Here is a 25,480-nt window from a genome sequence, read left to right as displayed (position 1 = left end):
GGGGACTTTAAGGGGACAAAGAAAGAAATCCTACAAGTGGATACTGAAGAGAAACAAGTTCACAGAGTGGATGACACGGGGCCACATCTCAATGTGCAATGTGACACGATGCAGCCAATGGAGTTAAAAGCTGATTTCCACTCATTCTCTGCGGACCTGAGAGCACGTTTTCACACTCAGGGCGTGAAGCACTGTGCCGTGACGGAGGTGACGACATGGGCATGCATATGAATGCCCTTTAGAACGAAAGCCACTCCTGATCCAGGTCTGCTTCTGGGTGCAGTCACTCCCGCATTTTTATACACAAAGCAAACCGGGTTTTAAACAAGACTGACACTGACTGAAGCAGCTTGTGTTTAGTGCAGAAGAGCAGTAACTCCAGATAAACGTGGGGTTTTAGATGTACTTTGGAAATGTACTATCCCTGTAAATATCTCAATGTTTTCTCATGTACTTTAATTAGCAGCAGCTGGTTGGCCTAGTTTAACATTATGACTGTAAAAGGCTAGCTGCTCCGTCCAGTCAGGCTGTTTCCACTAACACCTCCAAAACTCACCAGTTAACATGTTATAAGTCATCTGTTTAATCCGTACAAGAACCACAGGGCAAAACAACAAGCTGTGGTTTTATGCATTTATTTGTTGGGTGCAGTAACGTTTGGCCGTCTGACAGAGACGAGAGGTGACGAGACCCCTGGACGTCACTGCACCATAACTATTCTGTCAAAGGAATAAAAACATATAAAAACCCAAAAATTGTTGGCGTCGCATGTACCCAGCCTTTAAAGGTGCCCTGTGGGGTTTTTGGCCACTAGTAGCGCTACAGAATGTTGTTTTTACGAGCGGGTCCCTGTTTGGTTTTGCTTCTGTTATACGTAATCGACAGTTGATGGAGGTAGCACACAAAAAAAAAGAGAAACAATGTGCCAACAAAGGCAGTGTAGAAGAAGAAAGAGGAGGAGGATTCTGCCAGTTGGCAACATGGATGTAAACAATGTTGCTAACAAGGCTTTGAAAATGTTTCACGAGGGTTAGGGTTTTCATGAGGGTTACGCACTCGACATGTTTGTTAGACCTCAAGAATACACACAACGGTGAGACACAATCAGAAACTTTTGTTTGTTTACAAGAAGACTCCTCAGGGCACCTTTAAACCGACTTGCTGATTTGTTATTTTCTATCGGGCTATAAAAGCAGCTGATCTTTGAGTTAGCACCCTGCCCACAACGGTGCAAACAACGGCTTTGTTTTTTCAGAAAGCCAATCTCAAGCTGTAAGACCCCCCCAGTCCCTCTTCATGTTTCGTTACAACTGACTTTGCCAAATGAGTAACTGATTAACTAACTAATTTGCCTCCTGAAACCATAAAGGTTTGCATTTTCAAGTCATTTTACCGCTGTTTGTGGACTGTAGTTTCCCAGTAGCCGTTCACTTGAATGAAAACCGAGCCTCACATTTTCAGACATGACTGATGATATCTGGTACCATGAGGTCTAAAAGAGCTCCACACATACTTGATGTGAACGGGCCCTTGGTCATACAACACGCTATAACTTCATACGACCTTTAGCCTGTCGAAATATAGGGGGTAAAGATTCTTGAGTAAGAGGTGCAAATTTGTGACTCTGGTAAAGTGGGGCTCAACAGCTGGGGCCAGCTGTAAATTTAGCTGATGTTACAGATGTGTAATATCATCTGTGTCACCCGCTGAGTTACCCTACTGGGATTGACTGCTCTGTGCTCGACCTACAGAATGTGATGGAGTTAAAGGTTAGGAGTGATTTAACAGCCTGTCCTTTCCTTGATAGTAATAGTGCTTCTGTTGCTGATGGATGGTTCCTTGGAGCTAAACTGGAACTGTTCTTAGTTCTTTAGTTTCTCCTGCTTAAAAACATTTTGTGCACCTGACAAATTTGACAAATTTCAAAATTTGTCAAATTCGTTGATTCTACACAGATTCCTTACTTGAGGGACTGATTCTTGTCCTTTGTCTTGTGCTCCACCACCATCTTGCCCCCCTGACCCACAGTGAAGGCGAAGGTGCCCTGGACGTGCTGTGGATAACGCAGCTTGTGCATGTGCTTCCTGAACACCTCAGCCAGATCTGACGCAACCTCCTCGTCAAACGCGATCTTCATTAGCTACAGTCGGACAAAGAAGCAGTGAAATCAGAAGGCGCAGAAAAAAAGAGTAAGAGGCACTTGAGGAGTTGAGAATGTAAGAGTACCTGGAAGGTGCAGGACCGTAGCTGCAGCCCCTCCTGGACAAACTGATCCATGGGTAAAGTGACTGAGATCCTCTTCTCCTTGGTCAGAGAGGCTATGGGGAAGGAGCGAGTGACCACCTGCTCACCCACTGCAGGAAGAAGACACGGACCAAGAGCTGGGTTTAGACGACTCAGATCTGACCCATGCCTATCAACGTATCGTGTGCGTGCACGCGCGTGTCATGTCTCACCCAGCGGGTCTGTAGGCGTGCCCTTGAAGATGAGTCGGTAGGTGGTGAGGAAGATGGCCCCCTCGGCGGGGAGCAGAGGCGGACCTCCCATCAGCCCCGTGGCCTCCTCGCGGCCATCGGGAATCAGGTGGACCCGCATGCCGTCCATCACCAGCTCCTCACCCGGCAACAGAGTCGGCCTCAGCAGCTTGGGCTGCACAAAGACAAAAAAAAAGAGAGGACGACAGGGAGGAATATTAATGGTGCAGCAGTGGAAAGATGATGACATTAATCAGGAAGTGATAAATGGAGGATCCCTGCTGTGGCACTGATGTAAAATTTCACTACTTTCCATGACAGAATTAGAGAGTCCTGAACAATCCTAAGATCCTACTCCTGTTTCCAGGGTTTCTTCCTTCCTTTTCATTTCATGCAAAAAGTTTTGGTTGGAGAAGGGGATTCTCATCCTGCTGCTACAAACTGCCTTCACTTGTATGAGAGATACAGGAAGTCTAAAAACAGAGAGAATATGTGCACGCTTCTACTCAGAAGACAAGACGATTCCATCATTTCTCTGACGTTTTTGTGAATTTTCAAAAATTATAAAGACTTTATCAAAATATTCCATAATAAGAGTTTGATTTCCAGAACAAGTTGTGAAAATTCTTTTTGTGAAGCGGCAGATTTTTGAAACTTAATTATATTCATGTATTTTGCCGAAAAATGTATCAGGATCTCCTACGTTCATGACTTTAATGTCCTCTAAACAACTGGTTATCTGCCTTGGGGTGGTGACCCCCAGAAGGAGTCTTGAGATTAATTTAAGGGGTCATGAGTTTCTCACTAGTGTAGGAAACAAGAAAAAAAAACTAAATTCTGCTACACAGATGACAATATTATTCAAATGAAACTGAAAAGAGGAAATGACTCTGAACTGTTCACAAGTCCTGCAGCCTATGATGACGAGTGTCAAGACGACATGGCTTTGTTTTCAGGGGTCAAAAGTTTAAAAAAAAAAAAAAGGCTGCTCTAAACCGTGTTATGTCAATTAGACACTAAAATAATGCTGATAATGTTGCAGACAATCTAGTTACCATTGTTCATCTACATGATGTAAGGAACAAGTTGTGATCAACATGTAAAACTATCTCAATGATCTTGGGTCCAGGATCCAGGATCACTAACGACATTTGAGACCAAACAACCAAAGACCTTAACAACCACTCCACTCATAAAAATCCACCATGCTGAGTTACTGGTTTGACGAGCCTGGCACAGACGACGCTACAAACAGGAGGATGAATACACAGGGAAAAAAAATGTGTGTATAGAAATGTTATTTCTATAACAGTATTCACGTGGGTGTCTATATGCAAGGGGATCTTAATTTCATAGTTCTTAAATACAAGGACTGTTGTGTTTGAGCAGTCCCTGAGGCTCCAGAGCTTTATTAAAGACTCGCTCTTTCTCATGAGAGGCCTCTAAGGGCGGCTGAGCTTTTCTACATATCAACAGTATGAAATATGGAGCTGGCTTTGTCCTCTGGCCCCTTACATCACTTCCTGTCCCCCAGTGAGGCCCGGAGATCTTCCCAAGGATCTCCGCCTCTGATAGGAAGTGAATTACAACTCCGGTAACCTCCTGTTTCATAAACTGTGGCACGACACCTAGAGCCACACGTCTGCATTCCAGCCGCAGTCGCACAGCAGAACCAGGGGAGAGTTTCCCATGCGGGCATTTAACTGTCGGGACCCCAACGGCGATAAATTACAGACCAGTCGGGCCACAATCCCTTTTCCACTACTTGGAACTGGTCTTTAAATGCTCAGCATATGCAGTTGCGTGTTACAAAGGAAAATGCTGACAGGACACTGTGAGAGCAAAACCAGGGAGACGATGAAGACACATCTGCTCACATGCAGTTCTATTACCAGAGGCTGAGCAGTTCCAGTCACAAGTCTTTAGTGAAATGACAAAAGTTTTCACGTCAGGTTCAGCATAGCCACCGTCCCTCTCGAACACACTGCACGCGGGACTAACACCACCCTTCAGGCTGAAGGCACTCAAGTCTGCAGGGCCTCAGGGAGCTGCAGCAGCCAGGCCGAGCTCCACCGGGCCTCCGAGACCAAACCGCACAAGGAGGGACAGCAATCACCCAGCATGCAATGCTCAGGCGTGCTGTGAGTCACACGGTTCTGTCTCCGGCAGACAGACGTACCTGCTGTGAAACTGTGAGCCTGAGCTGTAGGGATTGGTGGAGAGGGGAGTGGGCGGGGCAGGCTGGGGCTCTGCATGGCCTTTGTCCAGTGGGACGTAAAAATAGGAATTGGTTACCTTTTGGATCGGAGGCAGTCTCTTACTCTCCCTGTGGACTGCGTCTAACGTCTCAATGTGCATCTGAACAATGTCTGCGGGGAAAAAGACACAAGGAGGAAGATGTAGAAACAGAGACGACAGATTTCACAGTGAGGTTTGGTGTGAGGCTCTCCGTGGTACGACGAGAGATCGGTGGGTGTAGCACGTCCTGGTGCTTCCGTACCTGGAATCATGATGTGAAGAGCCTTGAGGTGCTCGTTGGTGACGCCGCTCTCGTTGCACACTTTGTCCACGAAGCGGTTAATGAAGCGCACCACAGAGTTGGCCACGTCCGAACTCTCGGCATCTTCGAAGCCGCTCTCTGTGTCGTAGCTCTCCGCCATGCTGCCTGCAATACTACAAGACAAAATGACGGCTCTGAACTTTTATGTTTTGAAATTCTGAACAACCAGCTTTAGAAGAGCGCTACAGTGCAGAACAAAGCAGATTCCTACCCTGGGGACGGTTTCTACTCACGGGTTGAACGAGCGGCTCACCTTGCCATCTTTGATCTACGTGGCACATATATGGGCTACATGCACGTGATGTGTAGAGTATATATTCACCTGGTTGGAACCGTTAACTTTCCATGTCTTCACACTCAGCGGCTTGTTTATGGATTTCTAATCATTGAATTCAATCAGTAGGTTTCCTCCAACTCATTGTGTGTTCGATATGTTCCCTTTACCAATGGTGCAAGAACGCCATCTTTCTCTTGTATTCACAGGCAATGCGTCTGGCTGCAACGTAATAACATTACTTCCTCCTTTCCATATTTCTAGACGGCCCGTCCTACACACCGTGACTCTTTGGCCTTAAATCGTGTGCACCAATGGCTCAAACTGTATTTGGAACTTTTTTTATTTTTTTTTTTTAAATTAACAGCATCCCGTGCTTTTCAGTTTTTCATCTGACATTGAAACATTTCTATCTTCAATGGAAAAGAGATATTGGATGAAATGATGTTTAGCGGGAGATACTCTAAGATCCTTTTCTCAACAGGATGAGTGTCCTTGGTTGCCCATATGTTTCTGTTTTACAGACAGATCTTGGGATTTTAAAATCAAGGTTCATCTTCATGAACGTAAAGCGAGTTTGAATTAAAACACTGTTTTAAAGACAACTGAAACTATCAAAAAATGCTACATTTCACAGGAAGACCATACTAAAAGTGCTAATAAGTTTCAAAATAAAGTTTTTTATAATAAATTCTACTGTTTTTTTGCTGTGTTTTTTTTTAAACTGCAGCCTTGACTTTCTGTTTTTGAGGTTTGTCAAGGGTTTGCATCTTGTGGTGAATCCCCTGAGGTTCTGGTCCTGAAGTCGTCTCTCGTTCGTTGATGAGGAACCACGCCTGCCCACATCCTGGAGAGCGTTCTTGACTCGCGGGGTTTTTCTTCACCATGCAAATGATTTTCCGCTCATCCACAAGACGTGTGGTCCTCTGTCTACCCGGTCGTTTGACATTTTCTAGTTTTCCCTGTGCGCACCTGCTTTTTCAGAGTGTACCCAACACAGAACAGTGTAGCTTTATCTCCCTGATAAATGTCTGCTTTTTTTGAGCCTCATTATTTTCTCCTTCACTTGCATGGTCACCTCTCGTCTCCTCATACTGACAGACAGCTCCACCTCAGTCTAAACAAACTCTCCCCTCTGAGTCAACTCTGAGCCACACCTCAGCTGTTTTTGCGCATGACCTGACACTGAAACGACACACAGCCGCTCGAGAAACATTTAGTAGCCAAGTGTAAAGTAAACTTTGGGCAGCACGTGTTAAAAGGGCTACATCTCCCACACACTTCCTTCTATGTTTGATGTAAAGTTACTGAAATTAAAGTGTGCACATGTGTAGTTCTAAGAGGCCTAGCTACCTGAATATTTTTCTGTCTTTCTTTTCTAAGTCGGATCCCTTTAAGCCCCTACGAAGGCCAACAGTTGTTCATACCTGTTTGTGACGTAGCTGTTGCTCACACTCTCCACGTCCCCGAGGCCTGAGCTTCGGAGCAGGCGGTTCTTGCTGGTGTCCAGCGGCAGCAGCAGGTAGCTCATCCTGTTGGCGTAGTGGATGGCCTGGCTGAACACCGTACTCTCCTCCTTCTGCACGCGCTCTGTCTGCATTTCCTTGCTGAGCGTCGGCCACAGTCTGTTCTGCTCCGACGCCAGCTCCAGGGCGCTGATTTCCCTTCCACCACCTGACCCGTCCTGCTGTTCCTGCGGTTCACAACGGACTTCACTTTCAAAGCAATAATGTGCAAGACTAACGCTCATCAGTATCATTTCTGACAGAGGTGAGTACAGTCTAAGTGCTCACGTGGTTTTTCTGCTGCTCTCCGTCCTCCGTCTCCAGGTACAGAGCCCTGATGTGGTTCTGGACGTCACTGTAGAACATGGCCTCCCAGAACTGCATGTTGGTCCATAGCATGTGCTCCTGTACACAGCTGTAGGCAAACTGAGTGATGCCCGCGCCTAGTTTCTGTCAAAGACAAGGAGAGATTTTTATTGAAGAGACAATCGGCTCTGCTTTTCAGAAGAGCCCAGTGACAGACAGCATGAAGGACGTCCCACCTAAAGCTCCTCTCGCTCAGTGAATTGTGAAGCCATGTGGACAGGTACCGGCTCGGTGAGGGTCTCAGCTGTTAGAGCTGAATTTGTGGAATGTGAAATGACTTTGGTGATGCTGGTTATGAACTTACTCTGCAGAAGGCTGTGACCAGCGGGAGCAGGGCAGCTGCAATGCCGTGCTCATCCATATGTGAACAGTCCTGAACACAAACAGACAAGCAACACGTCACCAGACCGGAGACACTTCTAATCATGTGACAACTTGCAAACCATACAAAACGAAACGCAACCGAACCATAACACCCGAGGCTTATTACTGACCTATTCGATTCATTTGTATGTGCTTAAATTCTGTCCCGCGTATTTACTATTTGCAGAAGCAGAGTCTTCCGATGTGAACAGGCCAGGATGCACATTTGTTCGCCCTGCACAAAGCGTCTTTAGAACGTAAATCTTTAAACAGCAGGAATCCTTAAATCTGAAATTTGAATCTGTAGATCTAAAAACAGATCTCGATCACTTCTCCTTTAACATCATTTGAGGTCAAATTAAATTTAAAGTAATTTCTAGTATCAAAAGAAAGAAAAGGAAAAAAAGTTGTTGCGGATGCATAAACAACGCTGCTCCTCCAGCCTGCGTCTGACTGAGCGGAGTCGTCGGGCCACTGCAACGATTAAACGGTAACTATTACCGCATCGCGCAAATACTGCTCACAGTGAAATGCTGTCACTGGCAACATGCTTATGAGTTTGTCTCCTTATGATACTGAACCGAATATGAAACTGTTTTATCTCCTCAAAGAAAGCAGAGGATGTGCAAAGCAGAAAAAAACACTTCATTTTTATTTGGACCGTTCCCTCCGAGTGGTTTAACTGGCTCTAGTGTTCTGAAGCTGCAGTTTGATTGACATGTGACGGCACAGTTATTGTACCACTTCTTGTTACGTTGACAGTATGCTGCAGTATTAGTATGTAGTGCAGTGTTATCAGTTCGTACCTAGCATGGAGTTAGGACACAGCATATGCCTCACTGCCATGATTCAGTTTCCCATGAGCACTGAGCGAAGTGCAGCTAGTTGTGAGCGCTTTTGGCTGGACCAGTTGAGGTGTCGGGGTCTTTTAGGGCTTACCTGTAAGGTGCAGTTCATCATGCGGACAATGTAGTCAAACTGCTGGTCATCCAGCACGGCTCGGTTCTGTAGGACATGCTGATTGAGCTCCTGGGTCAAGCAAATCCGGGCTGCCCGACCTTTCAATGCCCGCAACACAGCCGGCATCAGCTGGAAAGAGGAGACAAAAAACAAACACAATATTTGGATGACTTACAAAGTCACTTCGGAAGCCTCAGAATTTAACAAAGAGCCAAACGTTAGAACAAATGACGAGATATCTGGAACATACATGCAGCCGGTTTTTGAGGAACAAGACATTTTTGATAACTACTGAGATTGAACTTTAATGAACTTTAGAGTCATTTGTTTTTCTGCTATGCAGGAATGCAGTGTTTTGTGTCCGAATTCACTAAACTGTATGAAACTCTTTTCAACTGCCCAGTCAGTCAGTCTGCAGAGATGCATCACACTCACCTTCTTTGCCTCCAGCATCTTGTTATCAAAGATGTACGTGATGCAGTTCCTGACCACCTCCAGCCTGCGGGCGCTGTTGGCCATCACGTTGCCATTTCTGTCCACAGTGTCTCCTGCAGAGACGGGCAGAGGTAGGTAGTCAGACGCCCATTCATCACTGCAGCCCTGAGCTCAAGCCCATTAAGCACACACTGTGAGACAGGCCGTCTGAATGGAAAGTTCACACAAGAAGTTTGAGGTGCAAGGGGAGACGATGAAGTGGGTTTAACAGTTTTACCAATTGCAGCTGTCACACCCAACACCCACAGCCTTACAACAAACTCGTGTTAAGGGTTTGCAGCCTTTTCTCTCGCCAACACCACCGTTACAACCACATGCCACGTTCTCCCGGTCGTTATATTTTTACTGAATATAGTCTGTTCCCAGATTTTTCAAGACTCGTGAAGTACTGTACTCTCGTAGTAAAACGCACTTTTGCCAACTTTCCAGTATGCATTGGCTGATACATACCAGTTTTCAGATTATCAAAAGGCCCTTCCACCCTGTGTCATGTCAGTTTTGGGACTGAAAAACTGTTTCACACGCTGAGAAAAGCACTAGTGGCTGAATGCTATTTTACAGACCACCACAGACACACACAGTTTCAGCCCCTCAATCTCCTCCCAGCTCACCCAGTGGGGGCCCGGAAGGCACCATGCCCTTGAGCTCCGCCTTGACCACGGGAGGTGCAGTCTTGAGCTTGGCGGCAGCGTGGTCGATGAAGAGCTGCACCGCAACCTCGTCCAGCACTGGGAAGGGCAACTGATTCTTTGCTGTGTTCTGGCTGTTTTCTGACGGTCGCTGGACTTTGTGCATCGCCACTGCGGGGTAGGGATTCTCCTGGAAGAAGGGGGAAACAGAGAATCCCCGTTAAAGGAAGGGAAGAGAAGAGGGACAAACTGGAAAATTGGTGACGCGAAGAAGGACAAGGAAGAAACTGGACAAAGTTAGGAGAGAGAGCGAGAAGTCTCATGCCATTAGTTCAAAAAGAAGGGGGGGAGCAGAACAGACAGAGGGGGTGATACAGAACGAGGGCCAAAAGTTAAAGAGGGAGAAATTTGTTTGAGTGTACGTTTTTGAAGAAGTGCTCAGCCAGCTCCTTGACATGGCTCATGACTTTCTGTGGACAGGCCTCCTCTTGTCGTATCCGCTCCACCTCATTGGCTACCAGCTGTGAAAACAGAACAACGAAGTAAGCTTACCTCATCTGTCATCATCATCATCTTAATATCTGAGTCAACTGCGTTCAGCTACCGCCAGATAAACGCCGACAGCGACGATCTTTTTCAAGTGCTTTTCAAAATGAAATCAATAAATAGCCGTGTTAAGGCAGAGCAAAAAGACCTACTGTAGAAAGTGGATAAGATTAGGCGCGGCGGCCATTTTGTTGCTATCTCGTGCATGCTTACGAGAACAGCCAATGCTGATAGCTCTATGCTTTTCTGCTGATCAACATTCGGTGGCGGCAATGTGCCAAGAAGGTAAGGTGCGCTGCTCGCTAGCAAACATGGATGTAAACACTGAAAGTTTTAAGATATTCAAAAAATTGTCTTTACCAATGGCCAATGATGGATTTATATTAACTTATATTTTCAGATAAATTGTCACCAGCCCTTGGTAGGTGAGCCAAAAAGTCAAATATGGACACTAGTCTTCATACTTTCTGTCTCTCTTCGTTTTAACTGAGGAGCTAAATCATGACAACCGACTCACCAAATGCTAGTAAATTTTATTCGTGGCTCAGAAACGATCTGTTAAAGCCATGAGATACTGGTCGGTGTGACAGGTCGCGCGGTCAATGTTTCCGAAGCTCTTCCGCCTCTTAGAAACGACATTTGGCAGAAAAAAGTGTTGACAAAATCAACGAAACAGATTTTCCTGTTCGGGTTGTGTCCGTCTTCTCCTTTAACTACAAAGTCAACATGGACAGAAAAACAGTCAAGCGGTGCACATTGTGCTGACAGACTCACGTCATCAAATAGGTCAGTGGCTCTGTAAGGAGGCCCCCTCTCTGACACGAAACCTGCAAACGCCATGCCGTCCAGCACCTTCATGAGGAAGTCGTCCTCTGTCAGGGCCCTCTGGCCCAGGAAGGCGGCCTGCGGAGACCCGGAGACACGTTAGCACTAATCTGATCTGATCACACACACACAAGTTTTATGTAAAATACATGATTGGTCCGCGTTGTCAGATGCAGTATTATTTTGAGTTAGGTCGTCTTCCTGTACCTTGTGGAAGCGGATCACTGGTTCGGGGTGAATGCGAATGATGTGTAAACACCAGCGATAGCCCTGGAAGAGCTGAGCGAACAGCCACAGGAAGACTCCCCGGATCTCCTTATCCTGAAACACACGCCACAGTGGAGTTCAAGCCGACACACGCGCTCGCCCTCTTACCTTCACGCACGCACCAAAACTGAAGGAACAATGGAATGAGGACAGTCCGGAAAGCTTCAAGAATCCTTGACCTGCCGTTTTCTTTAGGGTGTCCACAGATTTATTCTTGTTAATTTTCTCACCTTTAACAGCTATTTCATGCCAACAAGAATAAAATACACAAACTCTTCTGCTGACCTATCAGAGCATTTAGAGCATTCAGGATTCTGACTTGTCTGTTCCACTTTTACCAGCATTTTAATTTTAGTTACAGTTTTGTTGGTCTCTGCGTTTAGTAACTCATTACTACTGAAACATTGTACCCGTCGAAGCCACTGTGTTGACTGTACAGGCCAAATTTAGAAAAAGTGCTGTGCATAGAGGACTTCTCACCAGGACTTTAGCAAAGAGAATGCGACACTTCAAAACCTAAAATATGAATCTGAGACTTCCTGCTGCTCTTCTGAGGAAAAACCTGCTGGGAGACAACCTGACAGAGTCTTTTTCTTACCTGGATCTTGAGTGCGGAGGGTTGCGTGGACAGCGGTGGGAAGGCATGATCGGCAACTTCCAGCTCTGGATCCAAAACCTGCAACCACAACATGACGCCACCATCAATCACTACGGACTACATCTCCCAACCATTCTACTGTTGCTTATCTCTGGTCTAACAGTGGAATTTTGGTTATCTGAGTCAAGACCTGAGAATCCACTAGAATCCTGGATCACAGCGTTCCAGCAGAAACTTAGTGTTTTCATAGTATTCACAGTGTTATAAATTCAGCGTTATATTTTGCAATGTGAAACCGGCATCGCATTTATGTCTTTTAGTTTTTTGATACCTTCGCTGCAAACTGGACAGAGCTGTATTGTTCCTGCACTGCACTTTCCAGTTCAACGGTCAGTCAACAACATCTTCAGCAGAGCTGTGAGATCTTTTGTGATTTACCGTAGGTGAAACTCTTTCCTCTGTAGCTTTCACCACAGTGGCTAAAGTAGCTGATGTTCTCGTGAGTACTGATACAAAAATACACTTACCAAGCACTTTATTAGGAAGGCCTGTACACGTGCTTATTCATGCAGTTAGTTACTTTAAAAAGGTGTGTGAAATAGTTTTTTTTTTATTAAAGATACTGTCACTTCTGATGCCTTCATTTTTTTAGAGAACAAGAAACAACTGAAATGGTTATTCTCCACTGACAGATTCTGTTTTGTGTAGCTTTAAGGAAAACAAAGTAATTCGGGCTCCGTGTTTTATGAGACAGAAACAGTTGTAGCTGCAACATATCCAGGTCTAACAAACACTCAACAAATACTGTCCCCTGGAAACAGCCTTTGGTCTCAGGGCCAGTACATGAATATCCATTCAGCTAAGTGTAAGGAGAGCGGAGCAGCTAAGCCCTGATCCAATCTACAGCATCATCGCTCCCGCAACCTTCACTCACAGCAGCTTCTACCTTTGCCAGGGAACATTTTCAGACAACACTACAAATTCAAGACTCGCTACAGGAACCCACTGATCAGTTTTTCAGGTCTGATCAGACTGGCTGATACGTTTCTAGTCATTAGTCCTCCAACCAGGGAAATTCACCATAAACTAATCCGGTGGAAACCAGCTCGGTTGGAGCTACAAACCCCCAGTTTATAAATCTGCGTTGGCGTCGATGGACACAGACCCGCTGGCTGAGGACATAGGCCTATAACCCAGTGAACTTCTCTTTGACTCATTTCCAGCTTTCGCTCCATCAATAGAGCGATGACCACAACACACATGAGTTTCCAGTTTATAAGTCATAGAGCACATAGGGCAACCAGTGACAGGAACAGGCCCAGACACAAAAAAAATAGGGGATGATCCCTAGATTTCTCAATAAAAATCAAACTAGTGTTTGCTTTTTTGTTTTTGTTGTTGGGCCTTGTCATCATTGGCATTTAGCAGATGCCCCAGTAAGTAAATCAGAGGATCAGTGTCTTGCTTGAGGAAACTTCTGCTGCAGAAACCCAAAAGCTGCTGTCAGGAATGTACACATTTCAATGCTACATGTTCAACGGGACAGCACTTCTAAAACCGTGTTTAGAAGATCATTCAGGGGATTCAGGGTTAAGCAGCGAAATAAGGAATGATTTAATTTCGCTATGATATTATTGGAACTGGAAAAAATAGAAAAATGACCATCTTCAGGCTTCAGACTAATCGCTGCCATCTCTCTGTGACACGACGCAATTATAAAATAAAACAGGTCACCTGAGTCACTAAATCACCTTGTCAAACACGTTTAATTGCCTTTAACAAACAAAGGAGACCAGCATTAATAAAAACATAAGATAATAAAACGATTGAAAGGATTAAATTAAATAGAGAGGTATAAAAAGCATATCACAGTGTTGTGCAAGAAGTATTGTGGCTAAATCTTGTGTGTTGGAAGATAAGAAGGCAGACAACAGAGGGACAGAGGAAGAGGAGTGAATAATAAGGCGGAGGCTGAAGCAGGTTGCAGGCTGTGCTGAAGGAAGGCCCGGCAGAACATAAACTACTGATCCAACACAACAGGTGATGAGAGGGTGGATGGGATGAGATGAGAGGTAGTTTTAATACGAAGGTCGGAGTCAGACATGGTGTCATGTGCAGCAAAGTCCACATTAAAGTGGATGAGTGATTGTTAGCAAGTCAACAGCGGTTGGATCATTTTTTAACAAGTTCATGATCCCTACAAGAAAGGACTTTCAAAAAGCGGACGTTTTACTGCACAATTCTGTCACCGACCACACTACCAGACAAAGCCGATGTTTTCACAAGAATCCACGCTGTAGTTTTCAGTGGCAAAGAAAGTTGGTTTAGTTCGGCTGAAGAGATCAAGGTGAGAACAGGAAAGAGAGAACGACTAAAAGATTTTTCAAACTCATTCACCTGTGGAAATTCCCCTAAAACATCAGTCGACTAGCGTATGACATCGGTCCTCAAAGACAGCCACCGGAAAGCACCTGAGACGTAGCAGGCACTTCATCAGAAGCTGTTGCGTTTCGATGCTCTTTCCTTCTCTATATCATCCCCCACAGCTGTGGTTTCCACACAAGTCTTGGATGGTGTTGCAGAGGTCCCGACTGATACATTATTTTACAACATGCAGTACTTTCAGTGCTTGCATAGTCAGTTTATATTAGCACTGTAGTTTTGCATTTATATTAACCTCCTTTCTAACTGCAGTGCATGCTCCAAACTCTAAGACGATTAATTAAGGAAAAATGAATTCTGCAGTCCCACTATGCACACCAAATGTGACATACTGTACATTCAGCTGAAAACTAGACTTTACTGGAGTTCAGTCATTTGGCTGCTGCAGACGTGACTGTATCACTGTACACTGTCGAAGTAACAAAATCAGGACAATGCATTTATGATTGGAAAGTATCTCGGGAACAAATACTCTAAATACTGCAAGAGTTCGTGGGAAGAGCCTGTCCAATTTCAAAATTCGGGCAGCATCCAAACACACTTGGACGGAGAAGCGAATTCCAACTCCAGCGTCTCTCAAATAAACACATCCTAACCTCTGCCTCAGTGACATCACAACTCCAGAAAATCCAAGCAGAGGGAAAACTGTCCCCTGGTTTGTGCCAAGCTCCTCAATCTTTTAGCGGACACTCATCGCTCGTTTCACGCAGAAACGGTAATCAAATGACACGAGTTATCAAGTTTTACATGTGAACGTGATACACAGCAACAGCAAACAAAGCAGATTATCCAGGAAGGCATGACTTCGTACCGTAACACGCATTAAACATCCCCGTGCAATCACCTAGACACAATTTCATACAGAGATGGATTTACGATGTTTATACTGAATTTATTTTATCTTATTTTGAGCCGTTGGATTTTTTTGTATCTTTTCACGAGCCCGATAAGAAACAACAGTGGTGGGGGAAGCATTCAGTTATTTTACTCAAGCAAAAGTACCAAAACAGCAATGTAAAACTACAAGTTTAAGTATAAGTAAATAGTATCAGGAGTAAAAGTACCAACTCTAAATAAAAATGGCCCTTGTCTGGCATATTATTATTGTAATACTGATTTGTCAATCTGTAAGCAGCCTTTTATTGTTGTAGCTGTTGTAGCTGGACAATGTGGAGTTACCTCTAACTACTTTACATGCAGTTCGGTGTGACAGATTTTTCTTGTGACTCCAAATGTTCACGAGAAAAATCGGTAATCTGAAAAGTAGCTTGTGACTTTATCCGTAAGATAAATGTGGTGGAGTAAAAAGTTCAATCCTTCCCTCTGAACTGTAGAGGAGTAGAAGTATAAAGTAGCATAAAATGTAAGATACTCACGTAAAGTGCCTCAAAAGTGTACCTAAGATCATTATATGAGTAAATGGATTTAGTTATGTTCCACCACTGCTTTCAGAATTCATTTATTTTTTCTGCTTACAAAAGGTATTCATCCCACTTTAAGGTTTCCATGTTTTATTCTTTTAAAATATTTAATTCTGCATTTCTGTGATTCAGCTAAGCATTTTGACACTGGTCAACCAGGTAGGACTGATGTTAACATGCAAAAAAAAACTCTTCAACGATCCCTAACTTTATAACATAAGATAAAAGCAGCAATATCTGGACACATTTTTCTCCATGTTTACTTGCAAACTGCTCAAGATGGCGGGGTGGAAGGAGACAATAAGTGAGGCAAAAATTAAGTGTGGTTTGAAATTTTGTTTCTGATCTGCGTAGCTCTGGCTTTCTGCTAAGGCCTGTTGTCTTGCCGGAAAATAGCTGTCTTGCAGACTGCAGCACGTTTCCCTCCAGAACTTCTCTGTTTTTGTGTTTTGATTTGCACAGATTCGTTTTCACTTTGACGCTTAGGTATTTTCAGATGTTAATCAGGGTCAAAATATCCTCATTACACACAATCTCTTTCAGTGCAGTCAATCAAATCAATCTCTTTCATTGCAGTAAATGAATAAAACATTAAAAAGTGAAGGAGCCTGAATTCTTCTTATAAATGCAGTATATTGCTGTAAAAAAACACTACTAGTTTGTGTTTCAGACCGTTCTTTTGGCAGCACGTGAGCTGGCAGAGCAGCAAGACTGTAAACAGACAGGATATCAGCCCCCACAATCAAGCAGATGTTAGGGTGTATCTGAGACATTCAATAAACTATGACCAGACTGCCGATAAGCCCAGTATAATGTGATTAAATCATTATTCATCATTTTGTTTTAAATGTTACTGTAATCACAGTATTTTATAGTACATCCTGTAAAATATGAGACTGAGCATCTGATCTTAAACTGGGAGCCATTTCCTTCAACAGTAACAAACCTGTTATGAAACATATACAAAGTAAACAGTAGCAATAAAAGGAAGCAGAAAAGAAATTCCTGCACTTGCAAATATTAATAGGATAATAAGGAAGCTGGAAAATCGTTTGTTTTCACAGTTAAAAAGTGTTTCTCAGAATGGGCTAGCACTGGTATACTGGAACGTGCTGCGAGCTGATATGAGCTGGCATTGTTTAAAGTGCTTGACAGGAACACAATAGCGCAGTGCAGGCATGGTACTTGGTAGGACATCCTTTACTCATAAGTGTGAGGGTACTACGGTTGTAACTGCGGCTGAGTTGGCAGCATCAATCATAGGTGAAGAACCAAGCTTCAACTACAAGAAAACTAACCCTCAAAATAAAAACACTAAAGACTTAAACTAAACCAAACAAAAAAAAAAACAGCTTTCTGTTCCACCTGGAAATAAAAAAAAATAAAAACGATAAAAACAGAATGGTTTCCCGACAGAAACATTTGTGAACGGCCAGATTTCCTAATGTCTCCACATGAAAACACATTTTAAATGAAGGCAGTAGTAGCATGTCAATCTTAAAGAATGATTCAGCTCTGAACAAAACGGAGCGATGACATGCAGGTCATCTTACACACACGTCGGATGAGGCAGGTGAATGGAACAGACAGGCAGACAAGGGCTGATCTAAAGTTAGTCCCCAGTTTCATTTTGTTGAGCGACAGAATATCTGTGATGTTTCCTGGTTTCTGTTACAAACGTCCAAAAGCTACTACATACTACACTTCTTTTAGTGAAGGTTTTACAAATAGACCAGCCTGAGATAAAACTAACCAAAAATCGAATTCACCGCTTGACACTCGAAAAACAATAAAGCCCCATAAAAATGAACTCCACATAAACCAAAATTAAACCTGAAAGGCGTCATTTCTTGTCACATCCACCCATGAGGCACCACTGGGGAATTTATTGCTTGGTAGAAAAAAAGCCCCGGGATGCTACTGAGATTTCCCTGTGCTCAGCAGCAGCGTGTATGGCGGTTGCGTTGAGTGTTTAGGTTGCAGCTCTTACCATGGAGAGCACAGTCTGGGTCTGCTGAAGGAGCGGCTCAGGCAGCAGCGAGATGTGGACGCACTCGGGGATGGTCACCGTGCCACCGTCCAGGTCCGCGATGATCACATCCAGCTGGGCACAAAACACACGCAAACACACTTTTCATCTCTGCTTCCGAGCACGTTGACAAAAACACATCGGCAGGATACGTGAGCTGATTACGGCAAGCGAAAGACAAACACAGAGACAGACAGAGAAGAGTCATCTCTGTCAACAGCTGCTCATTTCACGGCGCTTGCTATCAGACAACAAAACACACATTCACGTTCCACTGCAGACAGCAGGAACGGCCGCCCAGATGATAACCTCCGACCCTTGACCCTGACCACTGCTCATACATTGATAATGGGCCTGTGACTACTGTACCAAACACAGCGTCTCGTCGTTGTGGCGCCGTCAGAGCAGCACAGTGAGCGGCATGCAGCAGCACGCGGTCAGACATCGCTACCGGGGGCGTTCGTTACACAACTCATCGGGCTTTAATAAGATAGCAAATTAGTCTCTTTGATCAAGAGATCTAGACACTAATTATTGCCGTTTATGGTGGTATAACTGATCTTGGCAAGGTTTTTATAGAGTGGTGTATTAGAATCTGCAGAGGCAAACACATGGCAGCGAGGAGAGTTTAATAAAAAACAGACAAACCATTGCTTAGTGGGCCAGTAAGAGTTTTCATGAAACGTACTCAACAGCGTAATCAAAACTCAGATCCATTTCAGAGTAGCTGAGGGTATACTGTATGAGAGTATATAACAGAATTCCTTCAGAGAACCTTTTAGCCTCCTCTGTCCTATTTTAAGAGCAGGTTTATTCAGCTATAAAACTTTTAAAACTAAAGTAGCTTTTTCTGCATGACAAGTACCGCATTTTACTCATCTTCCTAGAGTTGGAAACAGGCAGCAGGAGTTCCAACTAGTCCGTCTTCCACACAGTGTGTGCTGGGTTTTTAATGACATTGCTTGTTTGTTTATTGGTGACAGAATGTGTTGTGTGGAGTTGGCATTTTGTCCTCTGTCTGGCTGCCAACATTTTCTGCTGCTTCAGACTGCATCCTGATCATTTTCTGCTCAAAGAGGTTTCATTCTCTCTTTCCCTGGTGTTCCTAATAAAGTGCTCGATGAGCGTAACTGCCCAATAAATGACCGGCTGGAGCCGAGTATGTGTGTTACATGTTAAATGCAAATTCACCCACACACTTAGGCCCAAGAGAGACAAGGGACTCCCTGCCTCAGCATTTCTAAATTGATGTGTGTTTTGGTTCTTTGCTGCTACAGTGACGATACAGTGAGTTCTTCCTTAAGACAAGCGGAGTTTATCTTGTCTTATCCTGCTCAAGCACTATCACATTGGTCTATCGTATTGCGGTGATGAGAACCCACCAGTTCTTGTGTCTCGGAGCGGAAGAATGAATTGACACCAATGATGAAAGGAGTGGGAGTGCTCAGGACCTCTAGTAGTTTTCCCGGTAGGATGGGAACGTAGGTGAAGCTGAGAAAGACACAATCAGAAAGAGACTTTGCACATCAACTGTCATCAACTATACCCGTGCTGTTTCACCCTTTACTAACACTTGTTATCAGATCAAATATGTCGTGAAAATAAACAATAACAACCAGAGAATGATCTGAAGACACAGCACTGAGAGACCGCGGAGTGGAAACACACCTGTATTTGAGGGGGAACATGATGGCCAGCAGTCCGCGGCAGGCGTCCGTTAGTCTCTGGTAGCTGCTGGACAAAAACAGGATCTTATGCTCCGTCAGGGCAGCACAGAACAGATACAACACGTTGACTATACCTGAGGGCGAAGAGAGCACAGGCAGGACATCACTGGCAGTCCAAGGAGGTTAAACAGTTCCCTACACATACTCATACTCACTCATACTAATGAAACTTTACAGGTGTGTAGTTGAGATCAAAATGAAGGTGTGCTCGAAGATGGCTCCGGTCCGACCTTTGAGTACTGAGTACTCATGTAATAACGCAGTAATGACTACTGAGGACTCATGGGTCAGAGCGTCAAAATGTTGACGGACGTCACATCTGCTGTGACCCCATCACAAGATGGTCTCTAGTTGTGGTTTGCGTTAGATTGTACAGATTTACCAGCGGCCTATAAAGTGGCCTCTAAGTTTAACCACCTAACAAATTTGCTGTGGTCAGACCCCGAAACAACATATTAAAGGAAACCACATGATAGCGCCAACTTTAATGTACGTAAAAAGATTTCACATAGGTTTAAAAAAATCTGGAAACATATGAAAAATAGATTTGGCTGGTCAATGAAATTACATCACTACACATTTCTTATTTCAAAATCTCATATTTGTTGTTATTAAAAATCTTTAGCCACAAAATGAATATGGCTGACTCTGGCAGTGGTGCTGCGTTATTGCTACCAGCACGCAGTCATAGTATTCATCAAAATTGACATTTGCCAAACTTTCAGTTGGACACCTGAAAACACTATTTAGAACCGGGACAGGTGCAGTCAACTCGTATTATAATCGTTCGTACCAAGCTGTCTGAAGAGCTGGGCAACACTGCTGCCGCTGACAGGAAGCGAGTCACTGATGGGCGTCTGGATGACTTGCCGGTCGCCAGCACCTAATGTTATAGTCCTCTATAGATTAAGAGAGAGAAGAGAAAAGAAAGAATGTAAAGGGGGGGTGAGAAAATAGAGAGAACGAATGGTGTTTCTCGGAAAACCGGGGTTTGACAGCTTGGTTTAATCACAGTTGTGCGTGAGAGCAGCGTTAGTCAGGGAGAATCCCAGAAGCTTAGCAGGTACATGACAAATAAGGCACAAGCCATTCCAGCTGATCAGGATGTGAATGGAGCTGGGCAGGACTCCATGCCAACAGCCTTACTGCAACACAACAACAGCACCGCCATATCAATGAGCCTTAATGGGAGACTGAAATCCTAGCAACACGGCAGATGTCATGCGCAGGTGGTTTTCCACTGCAGTCAGTGTGGGCCACAAGTGGAAAGGGGATTGATCAGGGTGAATCTGTAAATCTGTATGGATGATTCATTTAGGACCATGAAAAATGTCCTGGGAGAAATTTCATGTCTTCAACATTCAATGCTTTAGAAAGTCTTTACTGAGCTGACAAGCCATCTGTAAACAGGTTAAAGCAGTTGTGTCCTCCTAAAAAAACAAAAACAAACAAAAAAAAGCTTCAGCAGCACACATACTGCTTACTACATGGATAAAACTCAGGATCGCACACTCGACGCTGTGTCTGATCACTATGTCCTAAATAACAAATAACCTACTGTATGTGGAACTGGACATCTACTGTGCTCCAGACAAACGACAAAGCCAATACATATTGATTTGTTTGTGGTTTGGATAACAACTGTATCCGGGAGTGGAAAAAGAGGTGATTTAGACTGTAAAAACACAAATCTATACATTACAATTACAATCATCCAGTACAACTGAGCTCTGCAGAACAGAATGGGAGTCTATTGAGGCAAGATAAGATGACTACTGAACACAGCATGCCGCGGGGGGGGGGTGGTTTCTGGTTTCTACATATGAGGCATTTGAGGCTCATTTTCATCTAACACTCCAGATTATGTGATCCCAATTTTATGTCTTGGTGTTTAGAGAAAACAAATTTAAAAAGAACACTACTACTCATGTGAATTTTGATCTTGCCAGAGGGCTTCAAAGATTCACAAACCAGTTCGATGGATATTCCATTGCTTTCTGAAAAAGAGCTTAATCTGAAAATGGTTCACGATTACCCAGTCTGTACGGCTGTTTGTGGTTTGGGCTAGCTGGGAGGGAAAAGTGTAGCATTATCTCATGCTCTCTACAGCAGCGATAGCGTCAGCAACCGTAGGCAAGCTGTTAGCAATTCAATAGTGTGATCCAACATCTGATCATCTGGTGTGTACACTTCAGTGTTTGGCTTTTGAGGTTTGACAAAAAGGGGCAGATATGTGGATAAGCATGGCTTACATGGCTGGAGAGAATACTCAATTCTGACAGGTTGGCAGTTGCATCGTTTAATAACCGAATGGCTCTGATGTAGGATCTTCAACACTAAATGCCCTCTCTTAACTGGAAGGCTGCAAGCCTTGTTTTGACGGACCAATGTCAAAAGGTGACTTTAAGTCCCCTCATTTAGAATTTATCAGCAATATATAACACTTTATAAATGCTTTACAACACACAAGAATGTGGTTGTAAGCAGAAATAAGTGGGCCTCTGGGGGAAGGCCAATATCCTTGGCAGCACAACTGGGTGCTCAAGACCATCGCAAAGAACATGTGTGCCATTAACAGCTGCTGGAAGTCAAAACTCTCAAAGCAAACCATCAGCTTCATCAGAGCCGGAGAGAAGCCAAGAGCAGCACCTGAGGCAACATCAGGGCTTCTCAATAATGGAAGCTGACAGTGGACCTGGGTAGGCAACTCAAGTTCCCTCAGCATGTCGCCAAGACCGCCCTCAGACCTCACATCGTTCTGGTATCAGAAGCAAGAAAGACCACTGTCACGCTGGAGATGATTGTGCCATGGGGAGACCGGAAGGAGGCGGCTTTCAAGCGCAAGAGGCCTAGTCAGCGACTGCCAGACAAGGCTGGAAGGCGGGGTGCTTGCCTATGGAGGTAGGGTGCAGAAGCTTTGCAGGACATTCCCTCTGTAGGGCTCACGTTGCTACTACAATGTGCCCTAACTTAGCATCAGTAGATGTTTCATTACAGTTACAACAAATAGGAGTGGTTCTAGCCTGCTAAAAACTCAAGCCGGTAGCCCTCCAGCAACGAGGATTCATTTAGATCAGTTATGAGGATACTACAAGAGAGCCATGTAGTGATTAGAATAATACTCTTTGGGCCAGGGAACAAAAGAAATGTCAGGGTGTTGTTGGCAGGCAGAAATCATGCGTGGGATAAACCACACTGTGTTGTGCAGTTATGAAAAACTCCAGGTGGATGGGATTAGCCCTTACCTAAACATTTACTTTAACCTATCTAAATGCACTTTTCACGCTCCACCTCATTACACTGTAATAGTCCAGGGAATGCATGCCGACCTTCGCTGTTCACGGTACACTGATCTGAACGGCTACTGTGGAATCTTAACTTTACTACTTTTTGTAGTTTCCATTTCAGTTCTTCAACAGAACTGCAGTTAGTTACATTAAGGAAACAAACAAATAATCAGCCCTAAAGTCAAACTTTCAGTATCACGAATCTGCAGAAAAGCTTGAGAGGCTCAGGCTTGTATCCGAAATGCAGTCTGGTATGATCAGTTGTTGGTCACATATTGAGTCTATATCAAAGCATTTTGATTGGTTTTGATGCCACAGGAGGTGTGCATGGGCTGGCTGAGGGGAATGGGTGGAGAAAAGGAAGCTAGAAAAGCTCAGAGCTGATAGGTGGCGAGGGGAGAATGAAGTCAGGCCGGCGTACCAATCTCTCCTCTCTCTCCTCTTGGCCCGGCTACACAAGCACCCAGCAGAGAGACACATACACACCCCGCAGAATAAGACCCAGGTTAGAAACAACAGGAGTGAGGGCACAGAATGCCCACATTTGACAACAATACGACAGTAATGTATCAGCATGGCAAAACAAGTAAGCGGCACAAACAATGACATCATAAACATGAAGTGCAAGATGAGGGCTGTGTAAAAATACAGGATGAGAGGAATATTAGACATGAGAGACACTTGCAAAACAAAGTCAAGCCATCATTTGGCATTCAACAGCTCAATAACAGCAACAGAGGATTCATTGCAATTTTATTCCAAAAGCAAAAAAAACAGAGTAACAACAGTACAAACAATGGCACGTTAACTTCCTCACATACTGTATGATGGCAATAATATAATAATAGTTTGAGAGGGGAAAGTATGCAGATTAAATTACTTTTACGAGTGCAGTCCACTGTAGTTGACATTCACCCTATCACCTTTTGTCGTATGAGAGTGTCAAAGTTAAAATGGGGATCTATCAGAAGCCTTTAAAATGAGCTATCGTATTTGAACTCCTACACCCTTGGATGGTTTTGAAATGACACTGTAACAGTGACACTGGTCTGATTCTGGGGAATTTTCAAAGCTATATCAATTTCAAAAATGAAAACATCAGACCACAGCATAGCTTTTCCCAACACTACGTCACTGTTGTTAAACCATAACAGGTAACAAAACTGATACTGGTAACAGCAAAGTTCCTTCACTGAAATCACCTCCCAACCCCAAACTCTCTGAGACACCACGATGATAAGAGGTTAAGGAAATGACTGAAGTTCACAGGCCACGTGCCTCGTTGCGGAAGAACGTGTGTCTCCTCATGTATTTAACTGACAGAAAGTAGCAATGACCTCAAGCAGAACGACTTACGCAAGTCTCGATTTGAAGTGGGTTTTCTGTTCTTCTCTTAAATCAAACACTGTCAGTCAGAGCACTTGGCAGTGTGACAGGCAATTTCCAGAAACTGGGATTGGAATTTCCTCTGTCGCATTAATAAATTGAAGAGACAACAGCCCAATCTCTAAAGGCTGGGAGGATGAGCGCTTGACTGTCTTCCATACTAAATAGAAGTGATCCCCAACCATGGGAAAATCTGACAGTGCCACACATATACTCACACAAACACAGGTCAGAGGTCAGGGTCATGTGCAGCTTGCGGGAATTCACTACGTTGTTCACCATGTTTGCCGTATATTTTGCCAAACCGACCGTTCGCTAAGCCCCAACCCCCTTAGTTAATGTTGCTTCACCTGTCAAGCTTTCCAATCTCACACGGTACAAATGCATTCACAATTACAATGATAATGTTCAATATTAAAGTAGAGAGGGCTTTTGGGATGAAGACTAAGCAGTGCGTGGGGCGAACGTACCGCTATCTTGGCTAACGAGTTTGGCGCGGGTTGGAGTGTAAACTTGCCCAAAATCCAATAAAGCAGGACAGGGCCGCTAAGATTAGCCTACATTTTGCATTTTGACATAGTAAAAACCCCGGCTGGCTCACACAGTGGAAAAATACTACACAGTGAGTGTGCTTGTCATGAACAGGCCTTTTCTAACAAAACAAAACAAAAAATGTAGAATGAAATGCGACTTGGCCTTGGAAGTAAGACTAGGTTATGTGTAACTTAGAAAGTGTTCTGAAAAAAAATAAATGTGGGTGGCTGATCAAGCCACAGTTTAATATACTTTTCTAGCACATATTTACATGTACAGACAAAAATGAAGTCCCATGCGGGCCTTGTAGAAGGTTCGACAGTTATTGGTGTCAAAAGCTGTTTGGTGTGTGACAGTGTTGTCAAGACAGAAGTCTGATGGCCAAAGTCATTTCAGTGTCATGTTGCTGAAGTCTGTTGTGGGTTTTTGGGCAGAGGTTGACGTGAACAGACAGATTCTGTGGTAATGGCAGACGCGGCTGAGAGAAAAGTCCTGTGTGATTAAACAGTTACTGGAATGTGTGTAAATGTGTGTTTCTCTTTCTAAAGTGGCCTGTACTCCTCTTGACTCGGTAAAACAGAACTGTTTTTCTCCTTGGATGGACTGAAACAGGGCCCTTGAGGAGCTGTGTGCATTTTCTGTTTATGGGTATTTGAGTGAGACAAACTGGGAGACTGTTTTTTTTTTTTAAACATACAACTCTGCAATGAAACCACCAACAACATTTGAGGGGGAATCTGTCAGCATGATGGAGAATGACTAAGGAATAAGCTTCAAGGTTGGCTTCAAGCT

The 25,480-nt window shown here is 44.1% G+C and overlaps 1 protein-coding gene across 4 annotated transcripts in view; it reads right to left on the bottom strand.

The window, feature by feature from the left end:
* Positions 1-25,480, bottom strand: part of sbf1 (SET binding factor 1) — a 74,417-nt gene that overhangs the window by 15,449 nt on the left and 33,488 nt on the right. For 3 of the 4 annotated variants that reach the window (XM_040141723.1, XM_040141740.1, XM_040141749.1), the window contains 19 exons: positions 20,275-20,380; positions 19,423-19,555; positions 19,137-19,245; positions 17,716-17,829; positions 11,863-11,940; positions 11,205-11,318; positions 10,947-11,075; positions 10,049-10,147; positions 9,609-9,816; positions 8,938-9,050; positions 8,482-8,631; positions 7,484-7,552; positions 7,102-7,263; positions 6,736-7,001; positions 4,975-5,147; positions 4,770-4,843; positions 2,457-2,649; positions 2,227-2,354; positions 1,965-2,140 (listed from right to left, as the gene is read on the bottom strand). In XM_040141723.1, coding sequence (XP_039997657.1) covers positions 1,965-2,140; positions 2,227-2,354; positions 2,457-2,649; positions 4,770-4,843; positions 4,975-5,147; positions 6,736-7,001; positions 7,102-7,263; positions 7,484-7,552; positions 8,482-8,631; positions 8,938-9,050; positions 9,609-9,816; positions 10,049-10,147; positions 10,947-11,075; positions 11,205-11,318; positions 11,863-11,940; positions 17,716-17,829; positions 19,137-19,245; positions 19,423-19,555; positions 20,275-20,380 — 2,594 coding nt within the window. Of the gene's footprint in view, positions 1-1,964; positions 2,141-2,226; positions 2,355-2,456; positions 2,650-4,769; positions 4,844-4,974; positions 5,148-6,735; positions 7,002-7,101; positions 7,264-7,483; positions 7,553-8,481; positions 8,632-8,937; positions 9,051-9,608; positions 9,817-10,048; positions 10,148-10,946; positions 11,076-11,204; positions 11,319-11,862; positions 11,941-17,715; positions 17,830-19,136; positions 19,246-19,422; positions 19,556-20,274; positions 20,381-23,189; positions 23,220-25,480 lie in introns of all 4 variants that reach the window. The other variant, XM_040141732.1, reaches the window with a different exon arrangement.

Source organism: Xiphias gladius, chromosome 2 (assembly GCF_016859285.1).
Source record: "Xiphias gladius isolate SHS-SW01 ecotype Sanya breed wild chromosome 2, ASM1685928v1, whole genome shotgun sequence".
Classification (NCBI taxonomy): domain Eukaryota; kingdom Metazoa; phylum Chordata; class Actinopteri; order Istiophoriformes; family Xiphiidae; genus Xiphias; species Xiphias gladius.
Note: the sequence above shows the minus strand (reverse complement) of the source record. Positions and strands in the feature narration are given on the sequence as shown.